This window comes from Dipodomys merriami, unplaced genomic scaffold, assembly GCF_024711535.1.
Source record: "Dipodomys merriami isolate MVZ:Mamm:240054 unplaced genomic scaffold, mDipMer1.0.p SCAF_307, whole genome shotgun sequence".
In the NCBI taxonomy this organism is placed as follows: Eukaryota; Metazoa; Chordata; class Mammalia; order Rodentia; family Heteromyidae; genus Dipodomys; species Dipodomys merriami.
The window spans coordinates 46,729-64,953 of NW_027204571.1; the positions used below are offsets into that span (position 1 = coordinate 46,729).

At 47.0% G+C, this 18,225-nt stretch overlaps 1 protein-coding gene across 1 annotated transcript in view; it reads left to right on the plus strand.

The window, feature by feature from the left end:
• The window catches only part of LOC138840910 (BRCA1-associated protein), a 30,616-nt gene extending 12,391 nt beyond the window's left edge, over positions 1-18,225 (plus strand). The window contains exons 6-12 of the mRNA XM_070041311.1: positions 627-775; positions 6,117-6,192; positions 6,802-6,940; positions 8,276-8,385; positions 10,494-10,583; positions 15,169-15,272; positions 16,109-18,225. Of these exons, the coding sequence (XP_069897412.1) occupies positions 627-775; positions 6,117-6,192; positions 6,802-6,940; positions 8,276-8,385; positions 10,494-10,583; positions 15,169-15,272; positions 16,109-16,472 (1,032 nt within the window). The 3' untranslated portion in view covers positions 16,473-18,225. The remainder of the gene's footprint in view (positions 1-626; positions 776-6,116; positions 6,193-6,801; positions 6,941-8,275; positions 8,386-10,493; positions 10,584-15,168; positions 15,273-16,108) is intronic.

The following is an 18,225-nucleotide window of genomic DNA, read 5'->3' on the forward strand; positions in this document are numbered from 1 at the left end:
GCTGGGAAGGTGGCTTAGTGGTAGAGTACTTGCCTTGCATGCATGGAGCCCTGGGTTTAATTCCTCAGCACCACATAAGCAGAAAAAGCTGGAAGTGGCGCTGTGGCTCAAGTGGTAGAGCGCTAGCCTTGAGCTGAAGAGTTGAGGGACAGCGCCCAGGCCCAGAGTTCAGGCCCCATGACTGGCCAAAAAAAAAAAAGAAAGAAAGAAAAAAAAAGAAATGACGTCAGCATTGTCAGTCCTGGGAAACTAAACAGACTGTGTTGAGATATTATTTACTGTGGATAGCCATCCCCACTCCTTGCACTTCTCCTTTCATTCCTTTGGCCTCTGTCATCGTCATAGACATTGCAGGTCAGAGCTAGGGTCGGCCCCACTCTAGGTTGGTAAGTTAAGTCTGCTATGGCCGAAGCGCCTTCCTAGGGTGAAGAAGCTGCCGTGCACAGCCGGCACATCCCCTGTGTTCCCAGGGCCCAGTATAGCGAGTGGGTGGAAATGACACTCCGCATTGCCCATTCAGTCTGTCTGCCCAGAGTAGACAGTGTGAGAATGCCTTGTTGGGAGTCACAAGAGAGATGGCTGAGGGGCGAGGGGGAGTGGGGTTTATATAAGATGTCTCCCTGCAGGGCGCCAGCCTCCCTGTGATGGACCTGACCGAGCTCCCCAAATGCACGGTGTGTCTGGAGCGCATGGATGAGTCTGTGAACGGCATCCTCACCACGCTCTGTAACCACAGCTTTCACAGCCAGTGCCTGCAGCGCTGGGACGACACCACGTGAGTGCAGCGCTGTCCCCACATAGCCAGCCTCGTGCCCTTTTGAACAAGTGAACCACCTCACATGTTCCACTCCACAAACCTGGCCCCAGAAGAGCAGAGGCTCCTCCTTCTCTCCTGTCCTCCCTTCACAAGCAGGTCTGCGTTCTTACACTAGTGGAGGTGCTGACTGGATCCTTATGGACTTCTCAAGGCAGCATCACACTTGTTATTTCCTCCCAAGAGCAATGCCTGGGCTTTGATGCCTTGGGTGGAGTGGCCAGGGACACTAGCAGTCAACAGGTATGAGGCACACAGCTACATGTTCTTCGTATAGCGTACAAGTGGCCTTTATTGTAGAAGTCAGTGCTGCAGAGAACTGCATTGGCACCTGTACTTTGTATTCTTCCTACTTCAAGTTAGATTATACCTTCAAAACATGCACTGTGAGACATAGTTCAAAAGGTGTATTAGTAGCCGGGCACCGGTGGCTCACACCTGTAATCCTAGCTACTCAGGAGGAAGCTGAGATGTGAGGATCACAGTTCAAAGCCAGCCCAGGCAGGAAACTTCATGAGACTCTTATCTCCAATAAACCACCAGAAAAACTGGAAGTGGCCACTGTGGCTCAAGTGGTAGAGTGCTTGCCTTGAGCTGAAGAGCTGAGGGACAGTGCCCAGGCCCAGAGTTCAGGCCCCACAACCGGTGGGGCTGGGAAGGTGGCTCAGTGGTAGAGCGCTTGCCTTGCATGCCTGAGGCTCTGGGTTCAATTCCTCAGCACCACATAAGAAAAAAAGCCAGGAGTGGCGCTGTGGCTCAAGTGGTAGAGCCCTAGCCTTGAGCTGAAGAGCTGAGGGACAGTGCCCAGGCCCAGAGTTCAGGCCCCACAACCGGACCCAAAAAAAAAAAAAAAAAGGTGTATAAGTGCTGGCCCTTGCGGCTTCCATGTACAGAGAGAAAAATAGATAGATGCCCAATTAAATGTGACATCACACCCCTCATAGTGTGCAGCCTTATAATCTAAGACATGGTACCTAAACTGCCAGTGCCACAGAGAAGTGGTATTGAAGGATGGTGGGAGTTGGATGAGGAGCAAGGGAAGGCCATTGCAGGAGGGCATGCATGGGAAGGAAAAGGATTCTATTCTCAAGTCCAAAAGTGAGGAGGAGTGGAAGTCCACAGAAACCACAAGACAGAGAAGACAGAATTGGAGTATTTTTGGCAAGGGAGGCAGGAGCGATTTCATAAACTGCTAACTATATTCTAATCAACCCATGAGATGGGCTATAATAAACTATTGTATGCTACAAATAAGTTTGTTTCGCCTTTTACATTCTCACCACCAGATTTAAATTCCAGAAAGATCATTCTGGCACAGATCTAATCTGAATTCAATTTCAAAATTAGTTTTGTTTTCTTATCTAGCCTTCCCAGGCACCACACACACAGAAGGAATGACACAGAGCTGGTTTCCACCTCTGACGCACAGAGCTGCTCACCACTGACCAGCTGCCATTCCTGTTAACCCTTCCAGCTTGTCTTCGGTTTCTCCTGCCCACTAGTTTGGGTATTGAGAATGGAACCCAGGGCCTCACACATGCTAAGCAGTTATTCTATTCCACCACTGAGCCACACCCCCGGCCCTTCTGTCTTCGTTTTGATGCTGAAGAGACAATCTGGATCCTCCAGCTTTGTCTCAGGAGAACGAAGTGAGAACTTAGTGTTCCTGCATGCTTCCTTTTCTCATCTTCTTGACTCAGCTGGGAAACAAGCCAATACTAGTTATACCTTGAGTTTTTTGTTTTCTGTTTTTTGTTTTTTCTGTGTGTCAATTCAGTCAGCCTTTTTTCTTTTGGTCTGAGTCAGAAAGACTTTGTGTCATGTTGGTCTGTTGGCCAAAAAATATTCATGACCAGCCTTCAGTACTACTTTGTCTTAACTAAGAAAAGGATTATAAACCCAGCACCAGTGATTCATGCCTGTAATGCCAGTCCCAAGAGACTGAGATCTGAGGATTGCAGTTCAAAGCCTGCCCAGGCAGGAAAATCCATGAGACTTATGTCCAATTAACCACCCAAAAACCAAGGTGGCTCAAAGGGTAGAATTTTGGCCTTGAGTGAAAAAGCTAAGAGTTAATGCCCAGGTTCTGTGTTCAAGCCCAATACTGGCACCAAAAGATTTCATTATCAAAACTTAAAAACTCCAAGCTATGGTTTCTTGTAGGCAATGTTCATGGCTAGGCAAGATGTTGTGAACATTTCTGGAAGTTTCATTGTCGTCTTTGTTTTTTAATTGTTTATTTTGTTTATCAGTACTGGGGCTTGAACTCAGGGCCTGGGCACTGTCCCTCAGCTCTTTTTGCTTAAGACTAGTGCTCTGCCATATTCAACCACAGCTCCACTCCCAGTTTTCTGGTGGTTGATTGGAGATAAGAGTCTTAGGAGGAGAGGGGAGGATTGGCTGGGGGTGGGGCAGGGGGAGGATGGGAAGGGAGAACAAAGGAGAAGGCTACAATGCTTGATAAGAAATGTACTCATTATTTTGCCCATGTAATTGTAACCCCTCTGTTCAGTATTTCACAATTAAAAAAAAAAAGAGTCTTAGGGCTGGAAGCTGGTGGCTCACACCTGTAATTCTAGCTACTCGTGAGTCAGAGATCTGAGGATTATGGTTCGAAGACAGCTGGGCAAGAAAGTCTGAGATTTTTTTTTTTTTTTTTTTTTTTTTGGGTCCGGTCGTGGGGCCTGAACTCTGGGCCTGGGCGCTGTCCCTCAGCTCTTCAGCTCAAGGCTAGTGCTCTACCACTTGAGCCACAGCGCCTCTTCCGGCTTTTTTTTTTCATTTTGCTTATGTGGTGCTGAGGAATCGAACCCAGGGCCTCATGCATGCAAGGCAAGCACTCTGCCACTGAGCCACCTTCCCAGCCCCCCGTAAGACTCTTATCTCCAATAAACCATCAGAAAAACCAGAAGTGGTGCTGTGGCTCAGTGGTAGAGTGCTTGCCTTGAGCTGAAAACCTGAGGGACAGCGCCCAGGCCCAGAGTTCAAACCCTAGGACTGGCATAAAAAAGAGTCTTACAGGGCTGGGAATGTGGCTTAGTGGTAGAGTGCTTGTCTATCATGTATGAAGCCTTAGGTTCGATTTCTCTGTCACATAAACATAAAAAGCCAGAAGTGGTGCTGTGGCTCAAATGGTAGAGTGCTATCCTTTAGCAAAAGAAGGTCAGGGACAGTACCCACGCCCTGAGTTCAAGCCCTAGGACAGGCCAAAAAAAAGTCTCACGGACTTTACTGCCTGGGCTGGCTTTAAACCGCGATTCTCAGATCTCAGCATCCTGAGTAACTAGGATTACAGGCACAAGCCACCAGTGCCCAACTCATATCCATCTTTTTTTATTTTTTGGGGCTTGAACTCTGGGCTTAGGTGCTGTCCCTGCGCTCCTCAGCTCACTGGGAGTGCTCTACCACTTGAGCCACAGCGCCACTTCCGGTTTTATTGTGGTTTATTGGAGATAAGAGTCTCACCACTTTGTTGCCTGGGCTGGCTTTGAACTCTGTGATCCTCAGATCTCAGCCTCCTGAGTAGCTAGGATTACAGGTGTGAGCCACTGTTGCCTGGCTTCATATCCATCTTTTAAGAGAGAAAAAAAAGGTAACTTTACAGATTTTAGATCTCAGGAAAAATAGAGAAAGGACAGGATACGTATTTAATCTTTTAAATGTTTTGGAAATGAGGACATAGGTGTCCTAGTGCTAGCTTGTAAACATTCAGTTGTTTGTTCATCTAATGTCAGAATAGTAGGAAATGATGTGCAACAAATTAATTTTTTTATTTTTTTCTGCCTTATCAGAATTTTGTGTTATTTCATTTGTTTGAAGTAGCTCACAAATACATGTGATAACATGCCCTTAGCTATGATAAACATTAAGATAGGGCTGGGAAGGTGGCCCAGTGGTAGAGCGCTTGCCTTGCATGCATGAGGCCCTGGGTTCCATTCCTCAGCACCACATAAGCAGAAAAGGCCGGAAGTGGAGCTGTGGCTCCAGTGGTAGAGCACTAGTCTTGAGCTGAAGAGCTGAGGGACAGCGCCCAGGCCCAGAGTTCAGGCCCACGACTGACCAAAAAAACAAAAACCAAAACATTAAGATAATAAAATAGGAAAAAAAAATAAGAATAGTACATAAAAAAAGAGGCTTACCCATTTGTTAGGAAGTGGAAAGACTTGGAAAAAATTATATTAAGTAAAGTAAGCCAGGCCCAAAGAAACATAGGTCCCATGGTTTCCCTTTTTTGCAAAAACTACTATATGTGTAGGACAAATAAAATAGGTCACAAGCTATGTACATATGACCATATAAGATGATGTTAAGGAAAATGAACCCCAAGATAGGGACACAAATATTTTTTTTTCTTGCTTGCTATTGTGTTTCTAACATTTATAACGTACTATGTGATTTTTTTGTTTCTTTGTGTGTTCCTCCCCCACAGCATAACCTCTGTTTTCACTGCATTTGATGTTGGTACCCTGCATCTTGTTTTTTGTTTGTTTATTTGTTTTTGGTCCGGTCGTGGTGCCTGAACTCTGGGCCTGGGCGCTGTCCTTCAGCTCTTCAGCTCAAGGCTAGCACTCTACCACTTGAGCTACAGCACCACTTCCGGGTTTTTTCTTTTTGCTTATGTGGTGCTGAGGAATCGAACCCAGGGCCTCAGGCATGCAAGGCAAGCACTCTACCACTGAGCCACCTTCCCAGCCCTACCCTGCATCTTGTATATACACTTCTCTAATACGGGGAGGGGAAGGGAAAAAATAAAATGCTTAAATGGGAATACAGGTTGACCCATTGTAACAATGAGATGTACAAGACACTATGTTGAAAACAAACTTTATGGGCTGGGAAGGTAGCTCGGTGGTAGAGCGCTTGCCTTGCATGCATGAGGCCTTGAGTTCGATTCCTCAGCACCACATAAGCAAAAAGAAAAAAGCTGGAAGTGGCTCTGTGACTCAAGTGGTAGAGCGCTAGCCTTGAGCTGAGGAACTGAGGGACAGCGCCCAGGCCCAGTGTTCAGGCCCCAGGACTGGACTCCAAAAAAAAAAAGAAAAAGAAAAAGAAAGAAAACGAACTGTACAGTAGGAGGAAGGGGGGAAGGTTTAGTTGTGGAGGTGGGAGGGAAGGGATGGGAGGGGAAAAACAAAGGAGGATGCAACAATGCTTGATAGGATATGTACTCATCACCTTGCTCATGTAACCAACCCCTCTGTACAGTATTTTGATAGTAAAAATCTTATAAAAAAAATAAAATAAAGGAGGCTTAATGCCCTGTTTTGACTTTTGTACCATTATCTTTTGTTGTCCTGGTTAGGTGTCCTGTGTGCCGGTACTGTCAAACACCAGAACCTGTAGAAGAAAATAAGTGTTTTGAATGTGGTGTCCAGGAAGTAAGTAATGGGTGGCAGAGCGAATATGAACAGCTGAGGGTATTTTTATTGGTTAATGTAGCTAAGATCTCTTTTGACACTGGTTTAGTTATTTATTTTTTGGTCTAGAGTAAGGCAAGGTACTGTATATGCATACATAAATATATTACTCCACATAAACTCTGCCTTTATTTTCTTTTGTCCTTTTAAAAGACTTGGGTGGGCTGGGAAAGTGGCTCAGTGGTAGAATGCTTGCATTGCATGCATGAGACCCTGGATTCAATTCCTCAGCACCACATAAGCAGAAAAGGCCAGAAGTGGTGCTGTGGCTCAAGTGGTATAGCGCTAGCCTTAAGCTGAAGAACTTAGGGACAGCGCCCAGACCCAGAGTTCAGGCACCACGACTGACAAAAGAAAAAAGACGGGCTTTTAAAATCAGTGATGTGTTTTTGGGTTTTTTGTTTTTGTTTTTTTCTGTTTACTCAGAGCTCCTTAGAGACCAGACAGATTTCAGAGTTAAACATACGTTTTCAAAACTCCTATAGAAACAACTCTGAGTTTCATTCCTAAGCCAAATGAGCAAGATCATATACTTCTATGTAACTAATTCAGATCTTACATCCATGACAGAATCTTTGGATTTGCTTAATTTGTGGGCACATAGGATGTGGGCGATATGTGAGTCGACATGCATACAAGCACTTTGAGGAGACACAACACACATATGCCATGCAGCTCACCAACCACCGGGTATGGGACTATGCTGGCGGTAAGTGTTCTGTGGGAACTTTCCCTCTCAGTCTGACCTGTACCTCCCCAACAGACCTTGCAAACTACAGTTCTCATGTTTCCCCTGGGGGTTCTACTTTCTAGGCATGGTCTGAATCACCTTTTAAGATGCTTTATACTTCTTTTCTTGCCTCTGCTCCTGAAAATTCATATGATTAGGGTTTGGAGGCATAGTTCAGCTCAGGTGGTAGAGTGTCAGTGAGCAAAAACATCAGATCAAGGGCTAGGAAGTTAGCTTAGCTGTAGAGTGTTTGCCTAGCATGAAGCCCTGGGTTCGATTCCTCACTACCACATACTCAGAAAAAGCCAGAAGTGGAGCTGTGATTCAAGTGGTAGAGTGCTAGCCTTGAGCAAAAGAAGGTCAGGGACAGTGCCCAGGCCCTGAGTTCAAGCCCCAAGACTGGCAAGAAACAAAACATCAGATCGAGTTGGAATCCTGGGGCTCGGAAGGTGGCTCAGTGGTAGAGAGCTTGTCTTGCATGCATGAGGCTCTGGGTTGCATTTCTTAGTACGACATAAGCAGAAAAAGCCAGAAGTGGTGCTGTAGTTCAAGTGATAGAGCGCTCACCTTGAGTTCAAGAGCTGAGGGACAGTGTCCAGGCCCAGAGCTCAGGCCCCACGACCAACCGAAAAAAAAAAAATTGTTGGAATCCTGGTCTCCAAGAACAACAACAACAAAAAACTTCATATGAAGCCGGGCGCCGGTGGCTTACGCCTGTAATCCTAGCTACTCAGGAGGCTGAGATCTGAGGATCACGGTTCAAAGCCAGCCTGGGCAACAAAGTCCATGAGACTCTTATCTCCAATAAACCACTAGAAAACCGGAAGTGGTGCTGTGGCTAAAGCAGTAGAGCGCTCGCCTTGAGCTGAAGAGTGCAGGGACAGCACCCAAGCCCAGAGTTCAAGCCCCACAACTGACCAAAAACAGAACAAAAAAAATTTCATATGATTACCCCACTTTTAAAGAACTATTACAAGGGGCTGGGAAAGTGGCTCAGTGGTAGAGCGCTTGCCTTGCATGCGTGAGGCTCTGGGTTCGATTCCTCAGCACCACATAAGCAAAAAGAAAAAAGCCAGAAGTGGTGCTGTGGCTCAAGTGGTAGAGTGCGGTAGAGTGCTAGCCTTGAGCTGAAGAGCTGAGGGACAGCGCCCAGGCCCAGAGTTCAGGCCCCACGACCGGACCCAAAAAACAAAAAAAAAAAGAACTATTTATTTAATTTAGATCTGTAAAAAGAGTTTCTCAGATTTCAGTGTTCATGGAGCCCTTTTTTTCCTTTGAAGAAGTCCAGTTTGGTTGACTTGTTCTTCTCCTTAGATAATTACGTCCACCGGCTTGTTGCAAGTAAAACAGATGGAAAGATAGTGCAGTATGAGTGTGAGGGCGACACCTGCCAGGAAGAGAAAATTGATGCCTTGCAGCTAGAGGTAAGATGACTCACAGCACTCCCTAAGTGCCTGTTGCTGCGCTTCTTACCTTCCAGACCAAAAGGTGGCTCCACTTCTGCTTTTCCATTGACCCTACATGTCTGACATTGTTGGGAAAGATTAAAATATTTTTATTCCCTTTTTCGTCTTTGAAGGTATGTCTTATGTTCTCTGTGCCTTCTGTTTGATGTGAAGTTCCTAGGTGTCTCCAGTTCAAATTCCGAAGCTCCCATAAAGCGGAAAGTAGAATGTGCTATTGGCAGCACCCTAGCAGCTGTGCAGGGCGGGTACACTCAGGGAACAGGAGGAGGACCTGGAAGTGTCTCTACTTCACCAGAAGCATTTTCATTCGCATTGCTCTGGCATTTTCTAGATTTCTTTTGTGTGTGTGTGTGTGCGTGTGTGTGTGTGCGTGTGCATGTGTGCGTGTGCCCGCATGCCAATCCTGGGGCTGCAACTCAAGAACTCAGAGCCTGGGCATTGTTCCTAGCACTCTACTTCTTGAGACACATTTGAGTCACACACTTTGAGACACAGCTCCACTTCTGGTTTTCTGGTGGTTCATTGGAGATGAGTCTCATAAACTTTCCTGCTCAGGCTGCCTGAGATCCTCAGATCTCAGCCTCCTGAATAGCTAAGATTAGTTGTGAGCCACCAGTGCTCCAGCTGTCCCTGAGCATCAAGACTAGAACTCTATACTTCTTGAGCCACAGATCTGCTTCTGACATTTTTGTAGTGTATTGGAGATAAGAGTCTCCCAGAGTTCTCTGAGCTGTGGCTCAAGTGCTAGAGTGCTAACATTGAACAAAAATGATCAGAGACAGTGCCCAGAAACCCCAGGACTGGGGTTGAGACAACCTTGAATGCAGCATATAGTCTAGTGGAGTCTCCTGATTGTGCTTTCTCTGTAGCCTATACACGCAACATGTTCAGGTTCCTTCTACCTTCTGGATGGCCTTTCCAAAATGGAGATATGATTTTACTGCTGCTTGGCCTTGGGTTCCCCTTGGACCACAGTCTCAGTGTACAGCCCACAGCCCTCCACAGGTCCCATCCCTGCCTAAATGCCCAGGCTATCAGTTACTTCTCCAGCACTGGAGACCCTAAATGTTCACAGCTCTGACTTGGTCCAAGTTCTCTGCAGTCAGATTGCTTTTCTCTCCTGTCAAAAGCCCTCTCAGCTCTCACCGGACCCTATTCTAGGTGCCACCTGTCCCCTCACCAGACAAATGTAGCAAGCATTTGTCAACATCCAGTGTGGGTCAGGCCTGAGAGACACAAGGTATAGCTAGTATCTGCACTTGAAGAAAGTTCCAGTGCCATCAGAGCCAAACCAACTCAGCCCATGACTGAGCCCCACCCAGGGTCAGTGCTAATAACCTGAAGCATGGAGCAGCGGGAGCCAAATGGGCACTGGCCAGTTATATGTATGCTTAAAATGACGTGGTTTTTCTCGAAATCAGCTGGGCCAGAATAAATTTGTTTTGTTTTGTTTCATTTTTGCCAGTCCTGGGGCTTGAACTGAGGGCCTGGCCCTGTCCCTGAGCCTCTCTGTGCTGAGCCACAGCGCCACGGCCAGCTTTTCGTTTATGTGGTACTGAGGAATCAAACCCAGGGCTTCATGCATGTTAGACAAGCACTCTACTACTAAGCTACATTCCCAGCCCAAAAGCTGTTTTTGTTTTTTTGTTTGTCATTTGTGGGGCTTGAACTCAGGGCCTGGGCACTGTCCCAGAGGTCTTTTGCTCAAGGCTAGTACTCTACCACTTTGAGCTACAGCCCCACTTTCTAGAATAAGTTTTTATACGATGAACAGTTCTTCCAACTAGATTGTCAACTCTCTGTCCCGGGCTGTGCCTGTTGATTGTCACAGTCACCAAGGGTAATATGCTGAGACACCCAGCCTGGTGGCCATGGTCCCAGCAGAGTAGGTAGATTGCCTGTGCTGTTAGACCAGTGTGAGCAATGTAGCAAGACACTGTCTTTAAGAAAATTCTGCTGTCACTTTTATTCTTCAGTAGATCATGAAAGGTCAGGTTTTAATTGGATTTCAGAGAGCGACAACATTGGCTGACATTTTGATGTTTATTCTCTGTGTTTCTTTCTAGTATTCGTATTTATTAACAAGCCAGCTGGAATCTCAGCGAATCTACTGGGAAAACAAGATCGTTCGCATAGAGAAGGACACGGCCGAGGAAGTAAGTCTGGTTTGATGACTACTGAGGCGCTGCATGGCCTGCCAGCCTGGTGACGGGTGGGGGAGCACAGGGAGAAAGGAATCTTTAGAATCTTTCCTTTATAGTCTTATCATTAGTAGAGAACTATTTGCCTCTAAAAAGAATTTAAAGGATTTAGTGTTTTGGGTGTCTTGGGACCTTAAGTGGTTCTGTTAGTTTCTGGCCTCAGTCAGATTTTCTAGTGCCTTGTGCTTTTCTGTTAAAAACATCCAAGTATGTAGATGAGGGTTTGTAATTTGAGTCGGCCAGTTGCTTTGCGGACTTGAGAACAGCTGCGTTGGGATGTAGAAGTGGGCTAGTGAGGCAGTCAGATAGTGCTGAGCCTCTCTGAGCTGAAGGCAATAAAACCAGACAGAGGCCGGGCGCTGGTGGCTCACACCTGTAATCCTAGCTACTCAGGCTAAGATCTGAGGATCACTGTTCAAAGCCAGCCTGGACAGGGAAACCCGTGAGACTCTTATCTCCAATAACTACCAGAAAACCGGAAGTGGCGCTGTGGCTCAAGTAGTAGAGTGCTCGCCTTGAGCTAAAGAGCTGAGGGATAGCACCCAAGCCCTGAGTTCAAACCCCACAACCGACAAAAAAAAAAATCAGACAGAGATGTTGGCGCTTCACTGGTCTCAGGTGAATCGCTGGCCTGGGATAGTGGTTTTCACCAAAAACATCTTGTAAGGTGATATGCTTACTTATGACATGTAAAAAAGAAGAGTGGTTTTATGATTTTGGTGGAAACTCACATGGAGATCCCAGAGCTCTTCCTGCGTGATTTCCTCATCACCAGCAGATTCAAGGACCCTTGAAGGTTCTAGGAAAGTGCATTGAAAACCAGTGAGGTTCGTATAGTTAGATTCCAGAGGGTCAGTCGGTGGACCTGCAGCTAGTGTCTAGTTCAGAGACTCTCTTAGCTTTTTGTTGGTGGTGGTGGTGGTTGTGGGGCTTGAAAACCCTGGGCTTGGGCGCTATCCCTGTGCTCTTCAGCTCAAGGCAAGCACTCTACCTCTTGAGCCACAGCGCCACTTCCGGTTTTCTAGTGGTTTATTGGAGATCAGAGTCTCACAGACTTTTCTGACCCAGCTGGCTTTGAACCTGATCCTCAGATCTCAGCCTCCTGAGTAGCTAAGATTACAGGCGTGAACTGCTGGCGCCTGGCTCTCTTAGTGTTAAGTGAAGGCTTTAAATTTAATCAAATGATGACTTTAGTGACTTGGTGAGGTCCCACCATTAATTACCTGGGCCCTATCCGTGAGAGAAGGAGGCTTACAAATAAATGAGTAAAATAATGCTTAACACCAGTAACAAAATGTTGTTTGGTTAGAACTTAGGGAAGAGCCATCCAAGCAGGGGATGTGTCCTTGCAGAGGCACGTTGAGGACACTTGACTCTGCTCTGAAGCCAGCTTCGCTGGAGCGCACACCGGAGGAACAGGACAGGCTGGGCTCAGCTGAGCTCCTTGGACTCGGGAGACAGAGCAGCTTTTGATAATAGTTTTACTTTGGGTATTGCTGTGACCACCTAAAGTGCCTCACACAGCCCCCTGAGGGTTCAGCCCAGGATTTTCTCCACCTGTTAAGCTTCTTTAGGATTAATTCCATTCCCTAAGACATGCCAACAAAAGTAAGTCAGGAATAGGGAATGGAAGCACTGTGGAAATCACTCATGGTTGCTTGTAGGAGGGACAAGTGGAGACCAGGGCAGCATCACAAGGAAGCTCACAGCACTTGAAAGGATGCTTTTGTTTTCTAGTAACAAATGTTATTTGTCCCCTAAGTTCATGGCTGCCTTTTGTCCTGAACCTTTTTTGTGTTGTTACTGACCATGGGGCTTGAACTTTCGGCCTGGGCACTATCCTGAGCTCTTTAGCTCAAGGCAAGCGCTCTACCACTTGAGCCACAGTGCCACTTCGGTTTTCTGGTGATTTGTTGGAAGTAAGAGTCTCACAGACTTTCCTGCCCAGGCTGGCTTTGAACCTTGATCTTCAGATCTCAACTTCCTGAGGAGCTAGAATTACAGGCGTGAGCTGCCAGCACCCATCTGTACTTTTGACCAGTGTCTATCCACAAGTTTCTCCAGCAGTGGATTCTGCAGGGGGACAATGACCTGGACCCTGGCTTTTATTAGCAGATTCCTGTTCATGGAGATTGACCAGGGTTCAAATTCTTGTGGACTTTACTTACAAACCAAACTGGAATTTGAGCAATTTTATGGTCCTTCCTTCTTTCCATCCCTTCCTTTATATTGGGGTTTGAAATCAAAGCTTTGTGCTAACTAGGCTGTCACCAAGAAGTCTCCCATGTTCTTCCAACTTAATGAAGTTGACTATAAACATACTTTCTGTAAAAAACAATTTTTTTTTTTTTAAGGCAGTGCTATTAGAAGCTGGGTAGGAAGGTTATATGAAAATGTTACAAAGGGGGCTGGGAAGGTGGCTCAGTGGTAGAGCGCTTGCCTTGCATGCCTGAGGCCCTGGGTTCGATTCCTCAGCACCACATAAGCAAAAAGAAAAAAGCCGAAAGTGGCGCTGTGGCTCAAGTGGTAGAGCGCTAGCCTTGAGTTGAAGAGCTGAGGGACAGTGCCCAGGCCCAGAGTTCAGGCCCCACGACCGGACCCCCCCAAAAAAAGAAAAAGAAAATATTACAAAGAAGGGTTAGAAGCATGTCCTTTTCTGACACGATGGATGTCACATGAACCACAGTCAGGGTCTCTGTGGAGAGCTTCAATCTAGCCCAGAGGTCATGTCTCCTCTGCTGTAGAGCTTTAGACTCCCACGTGCTGAGCAAGGTTTAGAACTTGGCTTTGACCCCAGACTTGATTTTGGGTGATCTTGACATATGGTGTCACCTTTCTCTTAAGCCTGAGTTTCTGTTCACAGTGGACTATCTATAACATTGGCTTGTTAGGAGGGAGGAACAAGACGCTGCCTATGACACACATAGTCAATAGCTGGGCCACAGGATTTTTATTTTTTTATTTTTTGTAATGGGGCTTGAACTGTAGGCCTGGGCGCTGTCCCTGAGCTCTTCAACTCAAGGTGATCTCTCTACCACTTGCCACAGCACCACTTCCAGCTTTCAGGTGGTTTATTGGAGATCAGAGTCTCACAGACTTTCCAGCCCAGGCTGGCTTTGAACAATGATCCTCAGATCTCAGCCTCCTGAGTAGTTAGAATTACAGGCCTGAGCCACCAGCATTGGGCCATAGGATTTAAGACCTCAGTCAGTCGCTTCCTGCTGTCATTACCTCCTGGTGACTCACCTGCCCGTTTCCCTCCCCACCTTGCCTCCCAGTGCCTAGACAGTGGATGTGAGGCAGTTCCTACAATTGCCAACCTTCACCCTGAGACAGTCCACGCTCCCCTAGTTAGACTCCAGCATGCTCTTAGCTAGGATCACTGCTAACGCATCATTAATCCCAAATTTTGTAATTTCCTAACTTTTTTTTTTTTTTTTGATAGGTCGTGAGGCTTGAACTCGGCTTGGGCACTGTCCCTGAGCTCTTTAGCTCAAGGCAAACTCTACTGCTTGAGCTACAATGCCACTTCTGGTTTTCTGAGTGGTTTATTGGAGATAAGAGTCTCTCAGAGCTGGCGCTGGTGGCTCACACCTGTAATCCTAGCTAATCAGGAGGCTGAGATCTGAGGATTGAGACTCTTTTTTGGGGGGAGGGGAGGTCTGGTCATGGGGTGAGCGCTCTACCTCTTGAGCCACAGCGCCACTGCCGGCTTTTTTCTTTTTGCTTATGTGGTGCTGAGGAATCGAACCCAGGGCCTCATGCGTGCAAGGCAAGCACTCTACCACTGAGTCATCTTCCCAGCCCGGATTGAGACTCTTATCTCCAATAAACCACTAGAAAACCGGAAGTGGCGCTGTGGCTCAAGTGGTAGAGTGCCCGCCTTGATCTGAAGAGCGCAGGGACAGCGCCCAAGCCCAGAGTTCAAGCCCCACAACCAACCAAAAAAAAAAAAAAGAGTTTCACAGACTTTCCTGTCCGGGCTGGCTTTGAACCGTGATCCTCAGATCTCAGCCTCCTGAGTAGCTAGGATTAAAAGCATGAGCCACCGGCACCTGGCTTCATTTTCCTACGTTTTATGCATTAGTTCCTTTGATACATTACCTTTATACATAAACCCAAGCAAAACATGAACTGCTTACATTCCATATAGCCTCGTGGTGAGAAAATTTTTGGAACAAAACTATCAAATAAGTAGAAGCCACCCTCACAAGTTTGTCAGGTGACCAGTGGATAATAACTTGTAGCGTGTAAGCTCGGGAGGGGCATTAGTACTCTGCTCTGGCCTCTAACATTCCAGAGCCTAAACAGCTGGCTCATTTCCAGCTTTCCCCTGCATAGCCAGCAGCTTCTACACCTTGTTCCAGGCAGAGTGAAGTGGTAAAGAAGAAAAGGGGTCTCACTGTTAGTATTCCTACCACAGAAATTGTCAGCTGTTCACCCTGCCTTTTCTAAGTTTGGATTGTCACAGTTACGTGCACATAATTAGGAAGGAAAAGTGTACATTAGTAACAAGGATCTCTCCATTTTGCTCTTTCAGATTAACAACATGAAGACCAAATTTAAAGAAACAATTGAGAAGTGTGACAGTTTGGAGCACAGGTTGAACGATCTCCTCAAGGAAAAACAATCTGTGGAAAGAAAGTAGGTGGCTTTCATCTGTCCTTGAAATGTGTTGCTGTATGACAGTAGACCCCGGGAAATAAAACCAGTCCCTTCATGTTGGGACACCCTCAGTTTTGAGCATGTGTGTCAGCAGGCTCTGGGGGTTCCCTGATTGAGCAGCTTTTTTAAAAAAGGGTAGGTGAAGCAGGTGCCTGTGTCTCATGCATGAAATCTTAGCTACTCGGTGGCTGAGATCTTAGGATCTCCGTTCAAAGCCAGCCCAGACAGGAGAGTCCATGAGACTCTTAATTTCCAATTAAGCCAAAAAAGGTTATAAGTGAGGTTTAGCTCAAGTAGTAGAGCACTAGCCTTGAGGGGAAAAAACAAAACTCAGGGATGATGCTCAGGCCCTGAGTTCAAGCCCCAGGATACACACACACACAAACATGCACGCACGCACGCACGTACTTCAACTTGTCATTCCTTACTAATAAGTAAGATTGGGCGCTCCCAATTCCTGCCAGCACAACCTTTTTCTTCCTCCAGCAAATGCAGTGAGGTCAGAGCACTTGACTCTCCAAGAATGTCACTTTTTCTCCGAGAGCATGTGGCTCTGGGGTCCCTGTGTACTCACTGACTGCCACACCGAGGCGCAGCAGAACCTCCAAGTGTGGCCTGAATCACAGCTTTCTGTGATTGAAAGTTTCCTGATTCTTAAAACTCTCTTGAAGTTACATCAAGGATTGCTATGCACAGTGATTTCAGTGGCAATGAACAGCCTCCCTTGGCATGGTAGGAGTGGCTTAGTCCCAGGCAGGAGAGGGACTGTGTCAGCAAATGCCAACGGGTTTCTGTCTCCCTTTGTTTTGCCAAAGGTGCTCCCAGCTGAACACGAAAGTGGCCAGACTCACCACCGAGCTCCAGGAGGAGCAGGAAATGAACAAGTGTTTGCGCGCCAACCAGGCCCTCCTACAGAATAAGGTGAGGGATGGGGAGAGGTTGCTGAAGGAGACCTGTGACCAGAAGGACCTGCAGATCACGGAGATCCAGGAGCAGCTGCGTGACGTCATGTTCTACCTGGAGGCGCAGCAGCAGATCAGCCACCTGCCTGTGGAGACCAGGCAGGAAATCCAGGAGGGGCAGATTAACATCGCCGTGGCCTCGGCCCCCAGCCCCTCTGCTTCTGGGAGCAGTGGGAGGCTGCCCTCCAGGAAGGGCCGCAGCAAGCGGGGCAAGTGACCCTCGGAGAAGCGTCCCCATGACTGTGCCCTGCACTGCAGGAGGGTGAGCCTAAGAAGCAGGAGTGAGGATAAGCTGGTCTTTGCCCTTTCATTTGTGTGTGGTGTGCTGAGTGCAGGGCTGAAGGCCATGGCAGTGTGTTCAGCGTGGTGCTGGTCACAAACCTTACACAATGCCCACTTTGCCTTCTGCCTGGTAGGTGCCCCGACCCCATAGGGCATTTTTCAGTTGTATTTATTGAGTTGGAGTATTTATCGTTCTTTTGGGCATCGGTTTAAGACACGAAGTTTTACTGTGATCTAGAAGGTAACATTACCCAGAACCCAAGCTCTGACCTCCCAGGGCTCAGAGCAGCTGTTGTGAGAGGTCCCTTCGCTACCGAAGAGCTGGGAAAAGCTTGGCCCTCATCGCCTCCCACCCCTCTGCCTCATAGCTGGAGGATTGTTCCGATGTTATACGAAGAGAGGCTGGCTGGTCCCCAGCAGCCATCTCAACTTGCTCTCTAAGTCTAGCCAGGAAAAACAAACAGCCTGAGTTAGACCGAGTAGACCCAGGGTAAGGAAAATGGTGGCAGTTTATGTTGTTTATTTTTGGTGATTCCCTACAGCATTACTCACTGCACTTAAGAAAGAGGCTTGGTGGCCACTCCAAGACTCAAATCTCCAAGCACACGTCCCAGCATCCAGTGAAAAAAATTGCAGGGATAATCATCCATGTAAAAGTGGGGGAGGGGGTCCCTGTCTCACTTCATGTGTTTTGCTAGAAGATGGGCCTGCACGGCTGCAGCCAGAGGGAGACAGGGCAGGTTTTCAGTTATGTTCTCAAGGTACAGCCAAAGGCTATTTCCAATTCCAGAACCTGGAATTTCCACAGAGCCCTTTGTAAGGCTTGTGGTGGGCCAGCAGTATCTGTGCACTTCCTCTAGAGCCGGAAGCATCAGTCCAGACCTACAGGAACTGAGCAAAACTGAAATGCAACCGTGTTAGAATTTAGCTTCTAGGAGAGGTAACGATTAGGTTAACAAGGCTTACTGTTCAACCATGGGTTTTGGTTTTTGCTTTCTAATTAGCCAAAGGATTTTACTTAGCACATTTCTGAATCGTTTCTTTAGTCCGTGATTCTCCCCACCCCCCTTTCCTTGTTGCCATCCATGTGAGCTGCCACTGACCTTCCCAGAATCCTTGAGAGTTTGCAGAATGAGTGTGCACAGCCATTCTGAATCTCATGCTTAGGACAGACCAGACTGTAAGTCCTCTCTTTGGACTTGAATATACAGACATCTTAAAACAAGAATGAGAATGGAAAGCATAATCAAATTCTCTTTCCTATAGAGTTTCTATTTTATTTAAAATCTATTTTTACACTAGCTAAGAGTCCTGCTGTTTTGGCCAAGTGCTTGTTGTGCTTGTCCTGCATGTACAACCCTGGGAAGCCAGGGTGGGTGGTGGCATACTAATGACCAGAATCAGATGTAGTTGCAAAGTATTCTCTGCGGTTCATTAACATCACCCCTGCAGGCGAGCAGGCAGCCCTACCCGGCTGAGAGCCCAGCTTTGCACGGTGGGACAAACACTTAAGGCTGTGCTGGGGAACAAGCACACCAAGATGCACACCATGATACGTCAGAAGGTTAAAGCATTGTTTGATTTGGACAGAATTACTTAAGTGGGAGCTGTTAAGTGTTTTCCTTCAGGATGGAGATGAACCACTTGTCCATACTACCTGAACAATTAAATTGCATTGAAATAGCCAA